General features: G+C 36.2%; 1 protein-coding gene across 1 annotated transcript in view; it reads right to left on the minus strand.

Moving 5' to 3' along the window:
• Window positions 1-23,842, minus strand: part of CDKAL1 (CDK5 regulatory subunit associated protein 1 like 1) — a 388,757-nt gene that overhangs the window by 110,853 nt on the left and 254,062 nt on the right. Inside the window, exon 11 of the mRNA XM_063159828.1 lies at window positions 20,585-20,730. Within this exon, the coding sequence (XP_063015898.1) occupies window positions 20,585-20,730 (146 nt within the window). The remainder of the gene's footprint in view (window positions 1-20,584; window positions 20,731-23,842) is intronic.

Here is a 23,842-nt window from a genome sequence, read left to right on the forward strand (position 1 = left end):
CACTGAGGAGTCACACCAACTGGAGCTAGCACAAGAGAAACAGACTGCTCAGCTGGAAGCACCGTCTAGGAACAACAGGAAACTTCACCCCGCTTCTCTCTTGGCTAGATGGAGATTAACCTGAGGATTAAGCCATGGAAAAATCCCCACACTTTGAGAAAGGAATTCAGCCTGTTTCTGTTCTGAAATCCCCCAGTGCCTCTCTCTCTCTCTCTCTCTCTCTCTCTCCATGGACTATGAATGCAGCACAGGACAATATACCCCTAAGTTAAGTGTCTGGAGTTGGGGGACTAAACCAGAACATAATTTATGCATTTCTTCATCCTCTCCCATTTATGATTTACCCTAAATTGCACAATGGATGAACAGGCATCTAATAAATGGATATCCACTGAAAATGTTTTTCTTAGTAATCTTTTCCACATGTGTTTAAAAGTAGTCCAGGATGTGTGAGTTCAGAACCTCTGTGTCAGAAAAACAAGTTCTTTTGAATCATCATGTCAACTGCTGAACTGTTTTACACATGGAGTAAAACTGGAAAGTACCTTGGTTTAATGACAACAGGTATGTCATAAACACTTCTGTGTAAAGTCTCTTAAATGATAACATACTGGGCCTTATGGCCACATATAAACTATTCTTTGGGAAGACACCTTATTAAAATGCAGCTATATATATATCATGAACATTATTATTCAGGAGAATTTATATAGGAATTATATAAGAAATTATCTTATTTCAAATGTCGATATGTTCTCTATTACCGTGTAAGACAATTCCAGTTTGTCTCACAAATCAGTTCTGCTTCACCTCAGTTTGGCTAAATTAAAGCAAAAAAGGTAACTAGGTTGATACTGCATATGAAAGTATTTAAGTGGCTTCATTTATAAGCCAACACACTTTTTACTCAACTATTGAGACAACAAATACTATCAGATATTTAAGTAAATCTATTCTGTTTATATGTGTATAAAGCATAATTTTAATACTTTTTTTTAAACCTATTTTTACAGCTTGGATAATATCTGCCTGAAATTGATGCCCAAGACACAACAAACCAGAAAAAAAAAATGTAATGCCATATTGTTTATATGCTTGCTTTGAATAAAAAACAATAAAACAGAAAAATGAAAGCCAGACAGGACCACAGAGAAAACCTCAGCATATTTTTCAGAGTATTCTTGCAAATTTCCCTGAAGGAAGGTATGTACACCTGGGAGAAGAGCTGGCAAGGCCATTAAATCCTACCAGTTAATTTGGAGGTGGTTCATAGTGAAACACTTCAAACTTCACAGGTAGCAGAAACTTCACAGTAAGTCCAGCCTTACAGCTACAGAGTCAGGGGATGTATCCTGCTTTCTGCATTCCACACCTTACAGAGCACTCAAAGCCGCTCCCTTCGGTGATTCCATAGGGAACACCTTACACCTGAGCTTTGGGATCTGCAGCAGCGTCCAACAGATTTACAAGTGCAGCTTAATATGTTGGGCTTGAATTTGGGGTAGTTTGTGGTTTTGATGTAAGTCACCTTAAACAGGCTGTAGAATTCTATCTGTGATTAAGAAGCACAACCCAACAGCTCTCAGAGTTTAACTGAGAGTGAGAACAGGTATTTTTTTAATGACTGCTCTTTTCCCAACCCACCTCCTGCCCCCAGAAGAGCTCTTTCAGAAACTGGGGTGAATGACACCTGGAGGCAGCAAGCAGACCTGATTTCCACAACTCAGCTTGAGAAGATATAGGTGTGGAGGACTCTGTGCAAGTAGGCACTGGGCTGTCCTCGTTACCAGGGAATAGTGACCTAGATAAAAAGCATATCTCATAATTAGCATGGCTCACTGCCTGAGGATGAAAGGGTACACATGGTTTTACTCTCTTCAAACAATTATCATGAAGGTTGCCAGTGTTCCTACTAGATGCAGCCCAAATGGTTAAGGAGAAGCATTATCATACTTCCCATTATCAATTTTCCTTAAAAAAAACCAACCCCAAAAAACCCAAACCAAAAACCAAACAGTTAAGGCTTGGACCAACTTAATTCAACTATAAGGTGTTCTACTCTCCCCATAAACAATAAACATTTTATAGAACTTCATTACAGATTTATAACTTCAGATCATTATTGTTTTATGATTAAAAAATGAGCGACTTAAGACAAAAAGCTCAACATCCTTAAACTTCATTTCCATTCAATCTCTAATAAATACCATCTGCTGTGTACTTTAGGGATATAATACCCGTCAAAAACTCAGCCGTATTATGAGAACCGGCACCAAGTTGATCTGAAATGCATATTTGAACAGATGTGTTTAAATTACATCTCTCCGTCTATCCACACACATAAATTCAGAATAAGCATGTGTTGATTTAAAATGCATAAAAAAGGGATTTGGAGATGCATCAAAAGTGAACAGCATCTCAATGGATCAAGGCTCACATTACTAAAGGTCATCCCTAAAAATAAAGTTTGAATTTATTAAGGGTTGCACCAGGGAACTGTTCTTGGGAACTGACTTAATGTTTGCTGCTCTAAAGCAGCCATTGAAAATTACACTAATTTTCTATGACCCTTCACATTTTAACATTAGAGCTGTCAGGCATGGTCAGAAATAATAGGATCTCAGCCATGAGTAGCAGAGAATATGATATACTTTTTCTCAGTCTGACACAATGCTTATCACCAATACTAAACGTCTTGGGCTCTGAGGACCCATCCACGTCTGTTTCAGTGACAGTCATTTAGCTCTTCACTCTGACACAGAAATCAGGCATATAAAACAAAATGATTAGCATGCCTTTTTGGCATGATGAAACTAAATTAAAAAATTGCAAGCAGGGCTCCATTAACAAATGCTAATTTAAAAAAAAATATTTCTGAACGTGTCTTTTCACCAGTCTATAATCTACAGTCCTGCAATGTTTCAGGGATCTTGAAGATAAGATATACTGGTCCAGAGGTCCATCTAAGCCAGCAATCTAGTCCTAGCAATGGGCATCAGAAGTAGCCCAGGGAAGCATTTGGGATGTTGAGCCCCCCTCAGTATCCCTTTGTCCTTCCAACTGGGTTTTATCAGAAAGATATTTCTGTAACTAACAGCTTCTGATGGATTTCTTTTCTATTAACTTGTCAACAAGTCTCTCCTTGAATCTAAACCCCTCCATAGCAAAACCATTTGAAACAAAAAAATATCCAGTGAGCCTTCCATGTGCTAATTCCATCTGACGTCCCCTAATTGTTATGCTGGGAGAGACCAGTAACAACTCTGTTCACCTTCCCAGTGCTCTTCATGATTTTACTGACTTCTGTTCTAGTCCCTCTTAATTAGCATTTTCCAGACTGAAGAGTCCTTCATTTCCTTTGTGTGAAGATCTGCCATACCTCTGATAAACTCTGTTAGTCTTTACAGTAACATTGCTCATTGTAACCTATCCTTTTTAAGAGGGGCACTGACAGTATGTAACAATACAAGCATAGCAAGATAAAAATCTCTTAAAATAGTTCTAGAATTTAGATAAATGTTCTGCTTTTAATAGTTTTCTTTCAGGTATGGTTAATTTGTTTTCTAGTAAGCAGGTAGCAAAAAGTAATGGACCTCGCACAAGGTAAGGGACAAGACAGAAATAAGTTTTAGAAAAATAAATAAAATAAAAGTGAAAACAAAAAGGTCAAGCACGTTTCAAAGACAGGACAAAGTCAGGATTGTGGTGGTAAAGGGGAACTGAAGATGTCAAAGGAGGAGTAGTAGTATGACAAGTTGCAAGACTTTAACAGAGAATATAAGATTTCTGTCTGAAGCAAAACCAAGAACCAATCAAGGTAAAAAAAATGAGGAAATAAAATTGCCAACAGGACAGATGTTTTATTCCAAGGTATTGGTTCAAGATCATTTACATTAATAATTTTTTTAGCACAGGGAAAGAGCAGAGAATGGCAAGACATACGAAGAAGATTTTGAAAAAGACATGCACAGTTTGAAAGAGTTCCCCTCAAACAGCTGATAGATTTAAAAGAGACACAATTCTTTCACATCACAACCTATACAAACAAATTGATTGGATCTTTTTTCTGTCTTACAACTTTGTGAGAAATCATCACACAAAAAGTTCTCCAGTTGCAAACATCAACATGGAAAGGATCAACACTGAAGGAAACAGCAGTTAAAAACATAGGCATGATGTGCATTAAATTCAATATAACCTCCATTCCATTTTCAAAGTACCTAACAAAACAGAACTTTTCCCACACCAGCTGATCACCCAAAACACAGCAGCTTATTTGCTACACCCTTATCAACACAGTACTTGCAGAATATGTTGTTATAATTAAACCTGAGAGTCACAGTTTTAACAGAGCAGCAGGCAGGTTGTCTGGGGCAAAGCTTTAGCCGCCATAAGCAGTTTTCCTGAATATTAGCTAGAGGCTAGAATCACAGTTCATGTACTCTAAATAAACAATGATACAATTTTACACCAGACAGTTTTTGATGTACATTCCTATACATTCTTAAATGTGAATTTTTCAGAGCCAGCATCTCCCAAGTATCAAGTATCTGGCAGGTCATAACCCTTTACTGTCACCTCTCTAAAACTTTCTTTTTTCCTCTTAGAAAGCAATGTATATACAGAAAAGGAGTGGCACAGGGAACTACTACTCCTATCAGCAGCACAAAAAGCAAATTTGAATAATGATAAAATATTTCTCAAAGTGTAGTATTTAGCTCAAAGTTCCAATAACATCCTCCCTACTCCACAAAGATTGAAAGCTGCTATCATGTAACTTCAAAGTTTTTCATTTTTATTTCATGATCCATTGGCAAATGTGACTATATGGTCTTAACACTTCAGACCAAAGTGTGACACGATGATTGGGATGTACTCAGAACACACCACCTATATAGCTTCAGAATTATATTTTCAGAGGTAACACTTCACACTCACAAGCAATGCTATTTCCTTATTAAGCCAAAACCCATGAGCTTAACTTCAAAGAAATCCAGTGTGCTTTACTAATTAAAGTGTGATAAGATAAAGTTAATTATATTTCAATATAATCATACTTCAATCAGCATAATGCAATATAACTTGGATCACTGGGAAACAGAGAATTTACCTTGCAAGAATAAATTTAAAGAAATTATGAAGTAAATATTTCAAAGGGCATGTATAAAGAATTGTTCATTCATTCATTAAAAAATATAATCAAAACAATATTCAGAAAGAACTGGGCTTGACTGTTTAGGTAATGGGCATCACTGGAGTGATAGTACACAACAAACACCATCTGCAGATCAATGTCTCATCCCATTCATGACATTCTCTGATAACAATCTGAATTTAAAGAAATCACACCAGAAATAATATCCATTTTTATGAACCAGGACAATTCACTTGGCTAACTGGAAGGTAGCAGAATGGCTGTGAGAAGGGTCTGTTTTGTTCTCAGGTATACCCAAAGAGCAGGTGAGTTCAGAATACAAGAGATTATACGGGATTGGTCCATAAAAATAAAATATTATTTTATGTGTCAGTTACTAAGACACAATTTAAAGCTAAATATTATGGCTTCTCTTCCAAGTGGAGAAATGGGCTTAATCTGCTATGTTGCTTGAGGAACACTAGGCAGAAAAAGCAAAATCACCAGGAAATCAGCACTAAAACAGTTACCAGTTCCCAGTTAACCTCTCAGTTAACAGTTCCTGAACAGTTTTCTAACAGTACCTAGTTTACCTCTCAGAAGAATGGCCTCAACCAGCCAGGTTCTTACACACTTCATGTTTGTAATGTTTTGGCAGCAGCTTCCTTTGCCTAGAATTGCCAGTAATTTAAGAACATTTCTTTGTAAAAGACAGAATCAGTTTAGAATATTGGGGTTAACTGAAGTAATTAATGCATGCATTCCTTCAAAAGTTTTGAAGGACATTCAGATTCATATATGCAGCCAAGCAACACATAGGGGACATCAGAGGCAAAGTCAGGAGAAGAAAAGATGGTATTTTAAATGTAGACTGTTAGCTTGACAATGACAAAGTTAAAACAATACTAAATCAATGGACACTGTTGCCTCAGGGAAGCTCTTATCCATTTCTCTCTGTTCAGTTCAGTGAACTACTTCACTTTCAGTGTGTCACCAAGTTGCAGATACCTTAATACTGACAATTAGGATAGCTTACCATAACATTATTAGTGTTTATTGTCACAGTAAAAAGCTTTAAATAAAATAAAGGACTGCTAAATGTGTAGAAGTTTAGGTGCCTTTCTTTTTGAGCACTCTGACAGGCTGTACACAGCCACAAATCTTAATCCATTCAAGCAATTCATTCACTTTGCTGCCTAAGGGTAAGGTTACTAAGTGGTAAATTTTAAAAAATTTCAGAAAAACATAAAAGGAATACTGCATGTCAATACGAGAAGAGGTATTACTAAGTAATAATAACAATGAATTATATATATAACAATAACTATTAATGAAGTCCAAATAAAATCCAGAACTTTGGAAAAGATAATGAAACCGCAACTATTCAAACAAAAGGCTGGAAGGTGGTCACCTGAAATATTTTGGCCTTCCATTTGTCAGATGTCCTCTGTTATGCTGAGAAACACACACCATGTAAATGTGCTTTTACATTGTAAAGTAGTAACATAACCAGAAAATGAAGTTCTCAGAGTTAAAAAAACTCATACTGTGGAGAAATAATTAAGGAAATTTGATGTTGTGAGCAGTTACCTGATTTGACCTGCCCGTGACTGAAAGTTAAAAGAGAATTAGCACAAAACTAAAATATGCTGTTATCACTGAAGAATCAAAGACAAAATTAAAAGTATGTTTTATGAAGAATTCAAAGATATGACAGCATACCAATTATGGCAACTAAAGATCTTTGGCATCATTGAACCATTAACATTGGATAGGTAATGTATGAAAATTGTATTTAGGGAATAAGGTTTCAGTAAATTTAATAGCAGTAGAAGATGAATAAAGATGTAACTGAGATGAGTAACTTCTGTCTCACATATGAATACATGTAATTAGATAACAGACAGGATCAGTACCAATTGGGTTTAGCAATGTGACTCAAAGCACAGGAGTAATATCTAAAGATTAAGGGAAAATTATTTTTTTTTCTGTCTTGACATGGTAAGACAGAAAGGCCTGGCACATGAAGTCCCAGAACCCAGTGTCTATGAAGATCCCACAATTAGTAAATTAGGCAGGACACTTACCATTGAAAACTAAATAAGAATCAGGATGGAGCAAGGCAACTGCTCAGGAACTAGCATCAGTCCCCAGAGAGTTGGTAAAAGTTAAAAAAGCAATACTTAAGAAGGAAATGGAAGAGAATTGAAAGCCTTCAAAAGCATCATTATGAAAGAACATTGGTGATGTCATCAGATGGGAATATTAAATCTAATAGTTCTGAAAAAGGAAAAAATTGAAAACTTTTGTCACTAAAGAGATGAGTATAGAAACAAAGAGAGAGATCTTGATAGCAAGACAGACAGCCATGAAAAAAAAAATGTTTTTCCTGAGGTTCCCAACATTCTAATCAGAAAATCATATTACAATTTGCCGGGGAAGAGACCTCCCCAAAAGCCAACAAATTTCTGGAGCAAGCTAAAATTGCAGAATTAAATCAAATCAATACAGAGGGAACTGAAAAAATGTCTCAAATGAATAAAATAAGGTGGTTATAACTACTCAATTTTGCAAGCTGAACACAAGTTTGAATGTAATCACTACCATGAACTCCTTCTGCTAAAGCCCACTTAAATGTAATGAATAATTTTATAAAATACTCGAAGTATGATACAGAGGGAGTAGAATATAAAAATGGAATCGAATCAATTCAGTGGAAACAGCAGTGCGTGCATTCAGACTGTATCACTGAAACCAATTTTATCAAATCACACAATGTTCCACAATAGCCTTTGGGCATCAGTTAAAGAACCTGGAAAACCTGTCAAATGCCTGCCAGGCACAACAGTGCCCTTTTGGCTCTGCAATACCAGCACAAAATATGAAGAGTTCTTAGGCAGCAAGATCCACAAGGCTGGTGCAAAAACTAAATTCCCAAGCTGAAATCCAGTGTCTGGGTGTAACGTGTTGGGCCTAACACAGACACTGGCTTTTCAACCTTGAGAAAAACAGAAGGCATGGTATAAAAGGAACTCTGAAGTAGCAAATTAGGATCATTAAGGATGAAACAGGCTGTATCTCAAACAATTTAAACTCATTCATTATGGAGAGAATATTGAGCAACTGATACAAAACTACCATCTATGTAACAGCATTCTTAAAATCCTTATTTCATGTGGGTGGGAATTTCAGACATGTTTGAAGCAGGTAGAAAAACATGGAATAACTTCAGAAATTATTTATTGATTTAACCTTTGAGTCCATTAATGAAAAATATTTCATCCTCTGTGATCTATTGCAAGTCTTTGTAATTCACAACACCTCCTTTCCTTCTTTGTCAGTGCCAGCGTTGAAGTTCCAGGAATTTCAGTAGGTTGGGCTTTCTTATCAGCTGAGTAGAAGCCATAGTAGTTAGCATTTCTCTAAAGGTTTTTATAGGGTTTTGCCTTACCAGGAAAAAAAAATTTGAAAATATTTATTACATTTTACAGTTCTCATTTTCTTGCATTTTTCTTCTAGAACATACCCCATTTTTCAGCCTAATAGGTTTAAATGTTAGTATTTCTCCCTTTAGGGAAAAACTGAACCCTGAAAACAGTAACAATAAAAAAATTTCTTTGGCATCTAGCTTGCTGTTAACAAAAAATAACAGAGAAGAAATATTCTATGGAGAAGGCAAAGACCAGTTATCCACCTATAGACCAGAGAAGATGAGTCACCTACATGTCATCACAAGGTGGTGTAAGCAAGCACTGAACTATGATGTTTTATGTCAGCAGTATCCAAAGAAACATCTTTCATGCCCACATCTGTCAGCCAGTAGTTCATGTAGTAACAGGAGCAGCCCAGACCTCCTCAGAGTCCCCTGATTTGATCTAAGCAAGGAACACAGCTAAATGGAAGGGCTAAATGTGCAGACAGCATATCTCAAAGTAAAATCTGTTACGGGCAAGTAAATAACCTCTCTTCCTCAGAGGGACTCCTGCAGTCACTCCAAACATTCCAAGAGTATGGAAAATCTGAAGATGGGCACATTGTGTCTCTAAATGAACCAAGACTGAAGGAGAGCTATGGCAAATGCAGCTTTTTGCTAGGCACAGGAGCACTTAGCAAACATGTCAGTGGTTTCAAATGTCCACTTCACGTATAAAAAATACAAAGGTATGATGCAGAGTGTAGTTGTGTGAGATTTAACTGAAGGAGCTATTAAAGAAGCAGCAGATGAACCCTATTCATGACTTTGTAACATTCCTCTCATCTACTGTGAGAGCCTGAGGTATCTGTTAACCTGCCTGAACTCTTCATCACCAGATACAAGATCTTCATGGATAGCTCTTTAGGGCTCTTCCCTAACATACAGAAGGTGAAATGCAGGCAGGATACAAAATAAGTATCTGCAAAGGAAAGCAGGAGGTTTAAGGAGAAAAGTAAGGCACATTGACTTTCCTAAAATAGCTGAATGTTGGATGTCTCCTTGGAGAAGGACTTCAGAAGTACTACATGGGCTACCCTTGCGTTTATGGAAAACAGGAACAAAAGGAGAATCAGTGATGAGAGCTCAAATCCCTTTTTTTCCTCCAGCTAAAACACACACTACCTTCACAGACAAGGATGGTAGTGAACTCCCAAAAGATAATGCAAGGCCTAAAATGCATTGTATGTGTGCAAAAGTAAATAGAAAGATGCAGGACTTTAAAATCCTGTGCTCCAGAATCACAGCTAATAATTCCAGAACAAACTTGTTTTGGTGATAAAGGTAAATTTGCATTAACTGTGGCAGCCTACAGGGTGCAACAATGGCATCTCAGTATAACCCTGGGCTATGAGCACTTACCAAACTTGCAAAGGCACCACTTCCCACAGCAAAAGCACTTCTTTGGGCCTGCTGTGGGTTTCAGAACTTGGCAGAAAGCTGCACAAGGAGAGCACACACCTTGAGACTGTGCCTCACCATTGCCTTCATTGCCTTTCTGTGGAGGCAATGCAGATGCTACTGGAGTAACTGAGAACTTGCACTGTGATTTCCTTGACAAAACTGAATTTAGGAAGTAAATACGTGGAAGATGCCATTGGGAGTTTCTGGCTCAGGGCTCAATTATCAGAAAGATAAGGTATTTAGATGCAATGTGTTTTTCCCCTCATAAAAAAGTAATACAATAAAAGTAAATGTAATAAAGGCATTTTATTTATTTGTGAAGGAAGTCAATCAGAAAATTTAGAAAAACCAAAACTAACATTCTGGGAAATAGGAAAAGTCACATTTATACCAGGTTATTAAATACATTCTTGTTTCAAGGGGAAAAAAACCTAGCAGATCAGAGGAAAAATCAAAGGATAGAAGTTGAAAAAGAAAGGATAAATTCATACCAAGAATTCATCAAGAGTATTAAAAGATTATTTAAACTGGATGTGAAACAGGCTTTTGTGACAGAGTTAAAAAGTGAAAGAATAATGCTCAAAGTTAAATTCTGGATGCTCCAGAAGCCTAATGGAAGGAACAAGTAATTTCTGTGCAAAGTCTATGCAGGGGATGGGAACATATCCCATAGAGATGTTTATTGCAAAAAGAGAATTAAAAATCCCCTGCCACTGTCATTGTACTAACATAATCACTGTTTCAATGCACATTTAGTTCAATCAACAAAACAATTTTTTGTTCTTAAGAATTATTTGAACATTTGCCTTAAGAAAAAAATATGTTTATTTGCATTATTAATGAAAACACAGAAATATTATCCCATCACTTAATGTCATAATTACTGTACTTCACTTAAATGCTGTCAAGTAAAAGCTGTATTTTGTGAAAACATACGTTAAGAGACAGACTTCAGCTTCTTCTATTCTTGTAATGATGAAAACTCTCAAAATACCTCACAAATTTGCATTCTGTAGAAAATATAGCTAAATTATCTAAGGTAACCAGCAGCAGCAAAGCATGTTATGACTTACTGCCATTAACTCTATATGATATTTAAGACATAAACAACGCAGGACTGTAAATCTTAACAAAATCACGTCTGATCTTTTATAGAAAATTTTAACATTTTTGAAAACAAAATCCAGACAACTAGGACATTCTTTCTGTACAACACTCTGAAATATTCCGGTGAAGCACTAACTGTTCTGTTGACTATGTTATGATAAATGGAACTAAGGACTCCCCACAGAAAGGTGTATTGGTTTGTGTGTGATGGTGTTTGCAGAGGTCCGAGGATGAGGGAAGAGACGAGGATCTGACTCCATGTTTCAGAAGGCTTGATTTATTATCTTACGATATATATTATATTAAAACTATACTAAAAAAATAGAAGAAAGGATTTCATCAGAAGGCTAGTTAGACTAGAAAAAGAAGAATGATAACAAAAGCTTCTGTCTCAGAGAGTCCGAGCCAGCTGACAGTGATTGGCCATTAATCAGAAATAACCACATGAGACCAATCACAGATCCACCTGCTGCATTCCACAGCAGCAGATAATCAATGTTTACATTTTGTTCCTGAGGCTTCTCAGCTTCTCAGGAGGAAAAATCCTAAGGAAAGGATTTTTCAGAAAATATCATGGCTACAGTTTGTGTGGTAAGGTTGTGGTAGTGAGGGAGCCTGCAGGGGTAGAGTATGCTACGTGGAAAAATACTTCCTTAGTCACATCTGGGAATCCAGCTGGCTGCCTTGGTCATTTCTAGGAACGAGCATGTGAGTCAGGTACTCCCCAAACCTGAAGTCAGTAATGTGGGAGCAGCTGTCTCACAGCAGTGGAAAAATTGTGCCAGTCTGTTGTTCAAACCTGAACACTACAGTCTGTCTGTCCGTCTGTCTGCCTCCCTCACTCTGCAGAGTCTGGGACAGTAGATTTCCCTTGACCAAGCACAGTGGCCAAACATCAACTGTGGGACACAGACACACACACACATACACATAGAAATTCAGCAGCAGCTCTATGATCACCCTACCCATTTTTCAGATGTGTGTACCATTGTGTAGTAAGTTGGAGGCTTATGTTTTGTTGAGAAGTTTGTCTCAACAAAAATCCTTGAAGGCAGATAAAAGCTCAGAGAGATCAGTATTTTTCTGTAATACAAAGCTTTTTGTAGAAGACTGATCCAAGTTTGTTGGGGTTTGAGATGTTCAAAAGGTACTACCCCAGAGCTGACTGCAAGTCTGTCTGGAGCTGGGTTCTGATCTCAGAGTTGCCTCTCCTGCTGAGGGCCATGGCTCCTCCAGAGGCCAACCATGGAGGCATCTGACCCAGCAAACCATAGGATAATTCATTTCTATGGCCTCTGGGTTTTGCTAATAAATATTTTCTCCAGATTCAAGACAAAATGGCTGACAATCAGCCACTCTAACTTTCTCTTCTCCTATGGGAAAGGTGTTTGGACATACTAACATTTTCCAGCTTGAACTAGCATCTGAATTACAATTTTCCAGTAGGTGGATTGAGAGGAATTTACACTGCCTCTTGTGCCTTTACATATAACCATACTTGCAATACTGTCCTGTTATGAAGCAATTCAACAGCTGTACTTTGTCAATTACTCCAACTAAACAAAATGACAGCTCAACATAATGATGAGGAGAAAAATAGAAAGACAAAATAATTATAAGTGCATGAGATAAGTGGTTCAGCTGTGGAAAATAAACATTCATCTGTTATAGTCAGATATTTGTCTTATGCAAAAATCTTTTAAGGTTTCAGGTCTGTGACTATTTTTCCATGTTATATTAAGTTTACAACTATAAACTACATTCTCACTAAAAAAGAGGAGTATCATCAATTTCTGAATACTTGACACAGACCAGCATAAGATGCGTATGAACAAAATTTGAGCTAAGCCAAAGTAATCTGTACCACTGCCCCCAAATAAATATACAGACAAAACCTCTGGGTACCAGAATTATCATGCTTCTTGAATGCAACAGTTTTAATTGAATAGCTACACGTTTAAAGAGGTTTAAAAGACTTTGTATATTTCTGTTTCCTAGTTTTCTTCATTTAAGCAGTTTGTGTTTAAAAAAATAACCACTAGAAGTACCGAACAGTTACAGAAATATTGCCTTTTTCATTTCTTCATTCTTTTCAACTGATTTTCCCTGAAAGTTCGACAAATGTAGATTCAATCAGCACTTATCAGCTAGCCAGCTACCACCGTCATCAAAAACTCCTTTGTGTCACATTGTCCTATGTGATCAGAATAAGATGGCTTACAAAATGAATTCATTACTTGGTACTATGGCAAAAATGTGAAAAAAATACACACTGAAATGAACAAATACTTTTCTGAAACATGTAAAATATGAAAATTTAATGCCATCATCAGAATTTTCTGATGCAATTCTGAGCACTATAAGGTGTAAACATATTTATATCTGTACTAATCTGCTATCACAAATACTTATACATCTTAATATATGTTTGGATATGCTTAAAAGCTCAGGAGCAAATTAAAACTGAGAATTACATGCCAAGTTAATCTGCTATTAAGCAAATTGATATTAATTACAGTTATTGTTTTAAAAACTAATTAGACTTCCCTCCCCAGGTTGTGTTTCAAGAAAGTGGATCACAATCAAAATAAGTACTCAGGAAAAAGCCAAAGTAATTTTAGCTATTTTGCTTTAAAACACTAAAGAAATGTCCCAATAAGTACAAACAAGAATTTAAACTCATAAATATTAAATGCTTTAAAACTTACTTCCACTTCTGCATTCCTTCCTTATATCCTTACTACAGATTTTGTATCATTACTTCCAAAGAACACATTCACATGCCTTCAGGGGAAAAAGAAAAAAAGGAAAAAAAGATACCATCTTGCTACACTGAAGAAACTGAATTGGATGTACTTTACTAATTTCTACTCTATCACCCAACAATACTCCCACATTAGGATTTTACAGAAGAAAACTGCAGATGAGGCTGCCCAGAAAAAGGAGAGCCTAATCATAACTGCATACAGAGAGTATCCCTCTAAGCAACTTCACTACTTATATTTAGCAAAAAGAGTAAGCCAGATTGTAAACCAAGTATAATAATCAGATGAAATTGCTTTTACATTTCATCAGGGCACATATCTTTTCTTTCCAGCAACCATTCAAAAAATTATTCCTTCAAAGCAGAGCATCACAGTGTTATGACCTCAAAGGATTTGAACAGCAAATGCCCTGTGTGCCCATTAAGTCTGTACTCAGCAAGTTGGGCTCATCCTGGGCACTTTATTTCCCAGGCTTCACCCTCCAGCTCTTACTAAGGGAGTTGAATAGTAATCTGAGAACCAGGAGAAAAAAACCCCAAACCAACCCTCTTATAATAGTTCTCTTATCTCCAGAAAAAAACTGTGTATTATTTAGAGAAAAATGCTGTAAAATGGGAGTACCCATAAGCATGCACATCCTGCTTAAACAGATCAGTATGCAGACCCAAAGTGATCCAGAATCCAAAGAGACTTAATGTAAAAAAATTACAGAGCATGGAAATTTTGAAATCATAGTTTCCTATACAGTATTTTCCTCAAAATAAACAGGTTGAACTTACATTTCGTGTCAACTAATCTTCAAAGTAGTCTGTAAATTTGGAATTATTTTATGTTAACATCACATCACATGATTTGCTTGGGACTTCCATATTTTTATGTGTACATCCTCACACATGAACTGACAAGATGCACAAACAACAGGATAACTGAGAGTTGACAGTGCAGAAAACTCCAACATTCTTCATGCATCTGGCATGAAAGACTATGGCTACCAAACAGTGACTAGTATTTCACAAAGTGGCAAAAGATTCAATCCTGTAAACTATGGCAGTAAAAAGATCTCTCAATGAACTAACTGAAACCTGAATTACAATCTGCAGAACAGCAAAGACAAAGATTAAGAAGTTGCAGATATTGCTCTCTTGCCTTCTATTTCCTCTCTAGGAAAAACGTATGTCCTTGCTAAAAAGTAAGGGTGCAGTAGCATTAGCTGAGAAAAGGGCAAAGTGCTGTATAGGCCAAAATGGAGACACGGCCCTCCTAAAACAGCATTTAGCTAGGTTGAAGTCATCTTACAATTAGTTAGTAAAAAAAAAAAAAAAAAAGGCTATCCTGAAATACCTAATACTTGTCTCTCCACAGTCAGTTCTAAAGAAAAACATACTTTTGAACTGTAGGTTGATGAATGCTGATGTTCAAAATATCCTAATGAAATAAATGGACCTGGAAGGGTTCAGCACCTTTGAAACTTCTTTCCTACTTACACCTCTTTCCAATACCTTGTCAATCAAATGCAGGGCAGGAAGGGTTATAAACCTACCTAAGTCCAAATTTAAATTTCAAGACAATTATAGGCAACTAATCCTGTGATAAAAAGGAGTTTGTCCATCAAAAGCTACACCATGAAGCAATAGGGTCAAGTCTAGACACCAACTTGAATATACCTCTGTACTACGTGATAAAAAACACCCATGTTCTAGCTTTTGGTGCTAATTCAATACCTTTTAAAGACACTCAATTAATTTAAAACATAAGAAAAAAAAGAGACACGTTTGGTAAAGTGATTAGTTCAGACTCCAAGAGCAGACAAAAGACAGAGTAGAGAGAAGAGTCTAGAGACTGAGGTATAAAATTACAGATAAGTACCAAATACACTCAGCAGTTTCTTAGCAGAGAACGTAATAAGGATTTTAAACAGATGACATTTGCATTTGCAGTAGTCAGACTGACAGAACAGATGTGCTAAAACCCATTAAAAAAAGCCCCAATCTGAAAGCCTTGTCAAGGTTTGTTAGGGACATGATTTGCACGTCTGCAAAATGAGCTCAACAACGTCTCTCTCTGAGAAACAGAAGTGCATTTTGAGAAAGAAAATGAAACACATTCACATTATAAAAAAGTGAGGGAGTTGATATAGTCTACTTCATAATTACCTGCATTTTGAAAGTGAGTAGATAAAGGTATATAAAAATAGTAAATGGTTATTTTAAAATGACTCTTTTCATGGCCCTCAGATTCTACTTTCAGTGAATGTCAGGGAAGTAGGGAGCCTTGCTGAAGCCAGTAGTCCCAAAAGGACTGTGTAACACCTCTCAATTTGCACAATATCTCTAGTTTCCTGGGACATCAGGCAGTTGTCTGCAATGCTGGGCAATTAGGTCTTCAGATTGCACTTGAGTGAATTTCCTTCCAAGTTTGTGATTTATTTTCCCCTGCACACATTCACTACTTTAGGTCCTTTGCTGCCTTCTTCCAACCTCAGTAATTATGTATCTACCTGTGCTGAAAAATCAAGGTTTGATTACAGAAAAAAGTAATGGAGGCTCAGAGAGCCTTTTGAGTAGGTCTGATTTTAATGGAAAAGGGAGACGCAGTGAAAAGAAACCCCAGAACTGTCTGCCTGACAGAGCTGTGGCTTCTCTGCTGGCAGACCAAGTTTGCTGGCCTTCTGATGATATTGGAAAGCTCCAGTGTTTCAGTCTGAGTTATGAGACAGTCTCAAATGAACAGCAGCAGCCACCCACAATTAATGTTATGCTCCTATCTCAGGACACAAACAAAAACAAACTGGGAGGCTTTTCTTCAGAATTACTCTGTTCTCCAAAACAGAAAGGTACAGTCTTTCAGTCTAGCTCTAAATTTCCCTACTTTTCTATTTGTCTAGATTTTGGGTTTACAAGTCTCTTATCAAGCAGCAGTAATAGGACACATAAATATAAACTTTGATGAACATCAGAATCACTTCACAAACCAAAAAAGGTGAGAGAATATAGTCTGGGCAACAAAAGCAAATTTGGAAAACACATTACCAGTCTAAAGACTTTTTAATGGGTATATATTCACATTGCTGATAATTCAAGCAATTACAAAATATGACATTCAGATCTCAGGTTTCTTTAACTCAAATATATTCCAGTTGTTTGCTTTTACCATCAAAAGTAAATTTCAGGGGATTAAGTTTCAGAAATTCAAAATAATTAAAGCTGTCTTGCTCTTTTTGCAACTACAAACATCACCTTTCAGAAATATAATGTATGCTGAATCTTGAAAATTGAGATCACTTGAAAAACAACTCACATTTTGATACAATGGCACCAAAAAGAAGACATTTTGATAAAAGACTAAATTTGTCTCTGGATTAAATTCACTTAGCAGTAATTTCAAGAAGTCTTCTATTTAGTTGCAAACTCATGCAGGAATCAGTCTTGTGAATAGTGCCTGCAGACTACTCTATTAGTCCCCAGAGACCACAGACCAGGGCACTAGTTCTTACTTAGTCCTGACAGACTCTGCACACCCTCTACATTAATCAGTACATCCTCACTTTATGCAGTTGCTCTCTAGAACAGTTTAAAAATAAATACTCAGGAAATATATCTATATATCTATATATCTATATATCTATATATCTATATATCTATATATCTATATATCTATATATCTATATATCTCTATCTGTATATTAGATTTCCAGATATATGCAGATTGGCGAATCCACTGCTCAACAGTATTTTCCTGATTAGTCAAGCTTACTGAAATTTTAGTGCAAAAAAGTACAAAATATGATAGAAGGAATTTCTAAAAAAGAAGTGTAAAAGAAGCCTTCTGTATCTCAGTTTTTCACAGTCTAACAGATTTGCCTTTCTTGCTTTATATTCTATGCATTTTGCTATTGATCTTAATAGTAAACTAAAAGTGTTGGCACATGGTTGGGGAGAGTGGCTCAGAAATACAAAGAGTTGCATATCAAAAGCCAGCACTAGAACATCAATACTAATTTTAAAAATTCATTTCTATTGCTCATGCCTGCAGAGAGTTTTTCCTCAAAAAGAGAAAAAATGTGACATTTCTAACTTCACAGACACAGAGTGTCAAGAATGCTCCATTCTTTTTAAAAAGAGAGTTTCAGTATAGAGAGTACTCTGTCTGGAGTACTCTTGGAGAACTCTAACTTCTCTATAAGATATTCTGCGCTCAGCAGGATATGAATAAATCCTCACTCCGAAGAAGATACCTCTGCAGTCACTCAGAGGAAGGCTCTCTACAGGAAGGAAAAGCATTTTTTTTCCTTCTTGGAGAAAAAAAGCCCCAGAGTATTTTGTTGGCCTGATGGAGAAAAAGATTCAGAAATCAGCTGGTATGTCTTTGGGGTTCCAAAACAAAAATTATGACATAGCTGTTTCTTCTCCTTTTTCCTTTCATTTTTACTTGCTGGACTAAATGTTATGTGTTTAGATACTTGAATACAAGTTATTAAACACTTAACTGATGACCATTAGCATTCTTTGATGCATGGCTCTACTTCTTCACCTATATAATTATTGCTTTAATAAAACTTTTTGTGAAGTTACTATTAGAGCAGATGTTACATTCTAGAGACAAAGGTGACATTTGGAATCTACTGATAAGTCCTTGTACATTTTGTGTAGGAAGCTTCTAGATAATTTTATGGCCCCAGCAATAGAGAAAGGAGCTCTAGGGTATTCTACTTTTAGCTTATTTTACCTTTTTGATAAATGGGAGATAGAAATAATCCCTTTTGGCTATTAAAGTAGTTTAAACACATATTTATTTTTAGCTATTCTGGATCTAGCCTCTGGACTTGTCTGCAGCCATGTTAAGTTCTGGTAAATTTTGTGCTGAGATCTTTATAGGAATATCTACATGAGAATGTAATAGCTGGCTGCTGTCACGAGAGTAAAGTCTACCAACAAAGACTCTATGCTCTTAAGGGCAAAGAAAACAACCTTTCATTTTACAGATGAGCACATGTTCAAAGATCCAAAACATTTTCTCTACCTTGCATGGCTTCTTTATCCTGCTGCCATATAGTTCAAAGATTTTTCCATCTTAATATCTGGAGACTATTTTCTAACAGGAACTACTAGATAGTTTGGTATTTTCTTAATAAGCAGGATAAATAAAGTTTATTATTTTTTAAAATCAAGACATCAAACCAGTTTTCTTCCTTGTTAAGTTCACTACAAAAAAGCCCTGGAAAAAGACGTATGACTTACATTACTGTATGCTCAGTGACCAGCTGTTTTAAATTTGGGTATTAAGTAATTCACTCTTTGCTGTGTGCAAGAGCTGAATGATTTAATAAATCCCCATATGCCCCAACATGTGCCAGCTATACTTGGTTATCGAAAATCCAGCTGCTGTTATGATAATAGCTTCCAATGCTAAAACTACTGAAGAGAATAATGAATCAACTTCAAGTCAACTAAGACATGAACTGACACAGTTCCACTTAAGATACGTGGGAATACAATACATCTGTTAATTAAAAACTAACACTGATCCATAGTCACATGAAATTTAGTGCCAAGAATTCATGGGCATTGTTTGTGGTGGAAAATTAATGCAAATCAACCTGTATGAAGACAAGCAGCTCCATTTCCATCAGTTGTCCTAGATGCATTGGAATGTCCTATAAATTACACATTCAGTTTGCAAAACAGATTCTATTGTGTCCCAGTTGGCTTTCTTTGTTACATATTGTAATTCCCATGCAGCTATTAGATGACATGTTTTACATAGCAAGACTTCTCAATTTTTCAATTATCACAAAAAAACTGATTATGAAAGTTTGATTGGTTTGATGTACCAGTATTTTAATATAAGATAAGAGTCAAAGGTAAAACGCCACTGCCTTAAGTCATTGAACAACCACACAAACAAATAAAGCAGAAAGAGAGAAAGTAGCCAAACAAGGTGTCAGAAATTATTCTCCAGACACATGGTTTTTTGACAATCAGTGCAGAAATATCCATCAAAATATGCCACTATTTACTTTTTAAAGGCTAAGAAAATACTTCCTTGGATATGAAATTATTACTTGTAGTTACAAAAGCTTTGCAGGTAGATGCAACTCTCATCTTGGTTTCAGCATAAGCAAATACATTAATAATACATTTTTTCATTTCTCACAATTAGCTCTGTTGTTAAGGGAAATAATTTTGAAATTAATCTAGAACTGATCAGTCCCCTAAGCAAGATTAGAGTGTTACTATATTGATGCAAATTTACATAAGATATAGGACATAAAATACTTATTAGAACAAACACAAAACCAAGCCATTTACATTTGCTGGAGCTGGATCATCTCCTGTACACAAAGTGTGCAATGCTCTAAAGCCACATTAAAGACAACTTCAGTAACTCCAACTTCAAGCAATCTATATATAGTAGTTTATGTCTAAAAAATCATTTAAGAATGCGTTTTTTGGAAAAGATTAGGAATATATTGACAAATTAAAAGCATGTCACGCAGAGATTTAAGATGCTTATAAAAGCTTGAGCATAGGGGCCAACCACATCAAGGGGCTTACAGAAAACTCAAAGACTTTGAAAGCTTAAAGGACCTCATTTTTTTCATACCTTAATTATGAAGTTGCAAATAATTGTGTTTTCAGCCACATGTTCTTGACATTGCAACAAACCCAACACTGTCATTTTCTCAATTATTAGTAGACTTACTTTTCTTTAAGGAAATCCACTACTTGTTTGAAGTCTGCCACACAGTATTCTCTTTTCATGTCCATGAGCACACTGTCAGAGGCTGACTGGACTGGTATGTGCAGAAAAGCATACACTCTTGGATGATTGAGAATCTTGGCCATTTCCTGAGAGTTATTAAAAGAAAAAGAAGCTTTAAAGCATTATGAAAATAATACGGAAAACTCAGATTAATATATGGGGTAAGTATCAGCAGTAATACTTCTAAAACCCAAACAATACTAAGTTGCCCCAGCCCAGTTTGAAACAGTAGGGACAGGTGAAAATATCTGAAAGCAATTTTTTTTTAGGAGAAAATAAGAAGAAAGTGATGAAATCAAATTTCCTTTGAGATAGCGATCACAAAGGGATCACATTCCCTATGTAGTATTGATTACACAATTAAAAGAAAATTTCAGAGGCAAAGTATTATGAATATTGGTGATTTCAGACAGTGGCTGTTTTCAGAAGATGGCAAGCGTTAGTTGCTTTCTTGTTGGAATGAAGTAATTTCTTAGATACCAAAATGAGAATGTCTGTAATTGGAGCATCCCTAAAGTCAGCCAGTTGCTAATTAAGGTACACCTCACCACTTGCAAACATGCACCAATACTGGTCTGAAATGTTGCCTGTGTTACTTCAGAGAAAAGGATTGAAATTAAAAGTGCTTGGCTATAATATGAATAGAATTAATCAGGGGGCAGCTTAAAACTGGAGTGACAGTTGGAAAGAGACACAGGATGTGATACACTTTGTACAAACGCAAAAGGTCAGGGGGGAAAAAAAAAAGTAAAGGTAAGAGCAAAATGCAAAACCAAACCTAATGAAAGCCAAACCAACCTCCCAACAGAGGCTTGGCAAGGAGAAGGAATGTGAGACAGAATAGAATATGGTGGTCCGGTTTCTCTCATTTTAATTATTTAACCAATTAAGGACATACAGTAAAGCAAAAAAGTTTAAATATTTTTTAAAGTTGAAACCAACCAGCATTGAGACTGTGTGCAATATGGTACCATACTGCTTGTAAATCTTTGTCCTGCAACAAATAAGTGAACTTGGGCAAAGAACAATATACCATGAACAAGCAGGTCTTCACATATGGTTTTTGATTTTCCCTTTCTCCCTGAGCTGTGGGCATTCAGGAAATGGCCTGGGACTGAGCACTGCTCTTCTGCCAGTGCATTCTGTGTGCTCCAGTCAGGCTCACTCAGGCCATTTCTGCTGTTTTCTCTGATGGCACAGATACTCTGGCTGACAACACATACTGCTGCCATATTTACTTTTTAAGCTGCAACTATTTACAAATTCTTCCAGACCATTAATCAGCAATATTAGTTACACATCTAGATTTTCTCTCTGTATTTCTAAAAGGCTGCCCTAGATTGTTCAAAGCAAAGGCAGACATTCTCAAGACTTTTCATTTGCAGGAGCTCAGCTTTTAAAAGTAGTGATTTTTAGAACAAGAAGAAAAAAACGCTCTCTCAATACTCACTTTTCATCTGACAAACAGATGTGTACAAAACCTGAAACTCTATCAAATCACTTCTGGAAGCAGTTTTGAAAGTTTCTGTCTAAGATCCTATTACATAAATGTCTCAGAGAAGTGGTTACATTATTCAAGGCAACAGCTACTCCATCTCAGGTATGTAAACTCAATTTCATACACAGAATTGCACACAATTTGATACACAGAAAGGCTGGGTGCAGTGAACCTGGCTCTAAGTGGAAGCTGGAGGTAGCTGGTTTCAGGAAAAAGGAGTGAAGAAAAGGCCACCATGCATCCACACAGATTTTGTGTCCAATTCAAATGGAACTATACTTATCTCTGCCCTTAATAATTGTAGATGTTCAGCTAGAACATATTTTCAAAAATGAAATTGTACAGAACAAGTACCTAAAAGTGGGAAACTTTCTTTTTTTAAGCTTTAGAAAATCTTGTGAATGTAATTTATATGAAGCATCCTTGTAGTCATCTGTGACTTTTCTGTTTATCAGTAATCAAATATGTTTCTAAAATACAGAAAATATGAGCTGAAAATTAGGCTATGGACCACAAGCCTATTATTGTGCTTATCTCTTGGTTCCAAGTACTTTATTCAGTTTTCAAAGACAGATTTATGATATAAGGAATGAACGAAAGTCATGTTTCATAACGTGCTTCTAAATCTGCCAAGTTCTTAAAATAACTCACCCTATGACATAGGAAAAAAAATTCTTTGTCATTCCTCTCAAATTTTGCATCTTCTGAATAACAGACTCTTTAATATGAGATCAGTTTGTGAATTCTTTTTGAGAGTAATAAATCATTAGAATTTCCAGATATGGAAGTGTTATTTTATTCCAGCTTTTGTAAGGCTGAGAAACATCTGATAGAACAAAAACCCAAACAGATTCACTGTGTCTGTTTGTTTGTGATAGAAATATTCGATCTTAAAAAACCCTACCTTGTTTTACCATGAAGTTTTGATTTTTAAAGTCACAAATGTGGAAATTCTCTAGTTACATGAAAATGTTGGTTTTATTTCTCATATTCACCTTAAACAATGAAAATGTTATGGTGAAGAATGAAAAGCAAATTCTAAAATCTCAATTTTCCTACTCAGAGAATTCAAAAAAACCAAAGCACCCAACCAACCCCAAAGCCACTAGCTGCTGGTCTGACAGTAACATGGAGAATCCTTCTGGTCTCACAGTTGATCTCTTTCAGGGGGCCAAGAGGGAGCTTTTGACTGCACTTCCTGTAAGAGGAACCAAACCAATGGTGTCCACCAGCCAGTGTTAAACAAGACTAATCAGAATTGCTTCTTGCAGTTATCCCCCATGTAAAAGAAAGAAAACACATGTTTTCTGCGATCACTGTTGTCGATAACTTTCAGGATTAAGAACACAACTGTTGTCATTTAAAGTAATTACCCTTGGTTCTGTACCAGTGGGATGTAAAATGCCTGGCATTAATTATCTGAACTTTTCAACTATCCCTACAGATCCCTGCATACAGTAAAAGCTACAGCTGTAGCTTTTACTGCTCAAAACCATTATTGATTATTCCACTGCATCACTTTGGTTCAGAAAGATACTCCATATCAAAAGAACTGGCATTCTTTAGAGAGTAAATAGCTTGCCATGTGTAGCAGAAATTCACATGCAATACACACATGGTCTGTCTGGGAACACTAACACAGCCTAGCTGCTGTGGTCATGGGTTTCAGGGATCTTATGGACACTCAAAGCTCCTTCTAG

This window comes from Melospiza melodia, chromosome 1 (genome assembly GCF_035770615.1).
Source record: "Melospiza melodia melodia isolate bMelMel2 chromosome 1, bMelMel2.pri, whole genome shotgun sequence".
NCBI lineage: Eukaryota > Metazoa > Chordata > Aves > Passeriformes > Passerellidae > Melospiza > Melospiza melodia.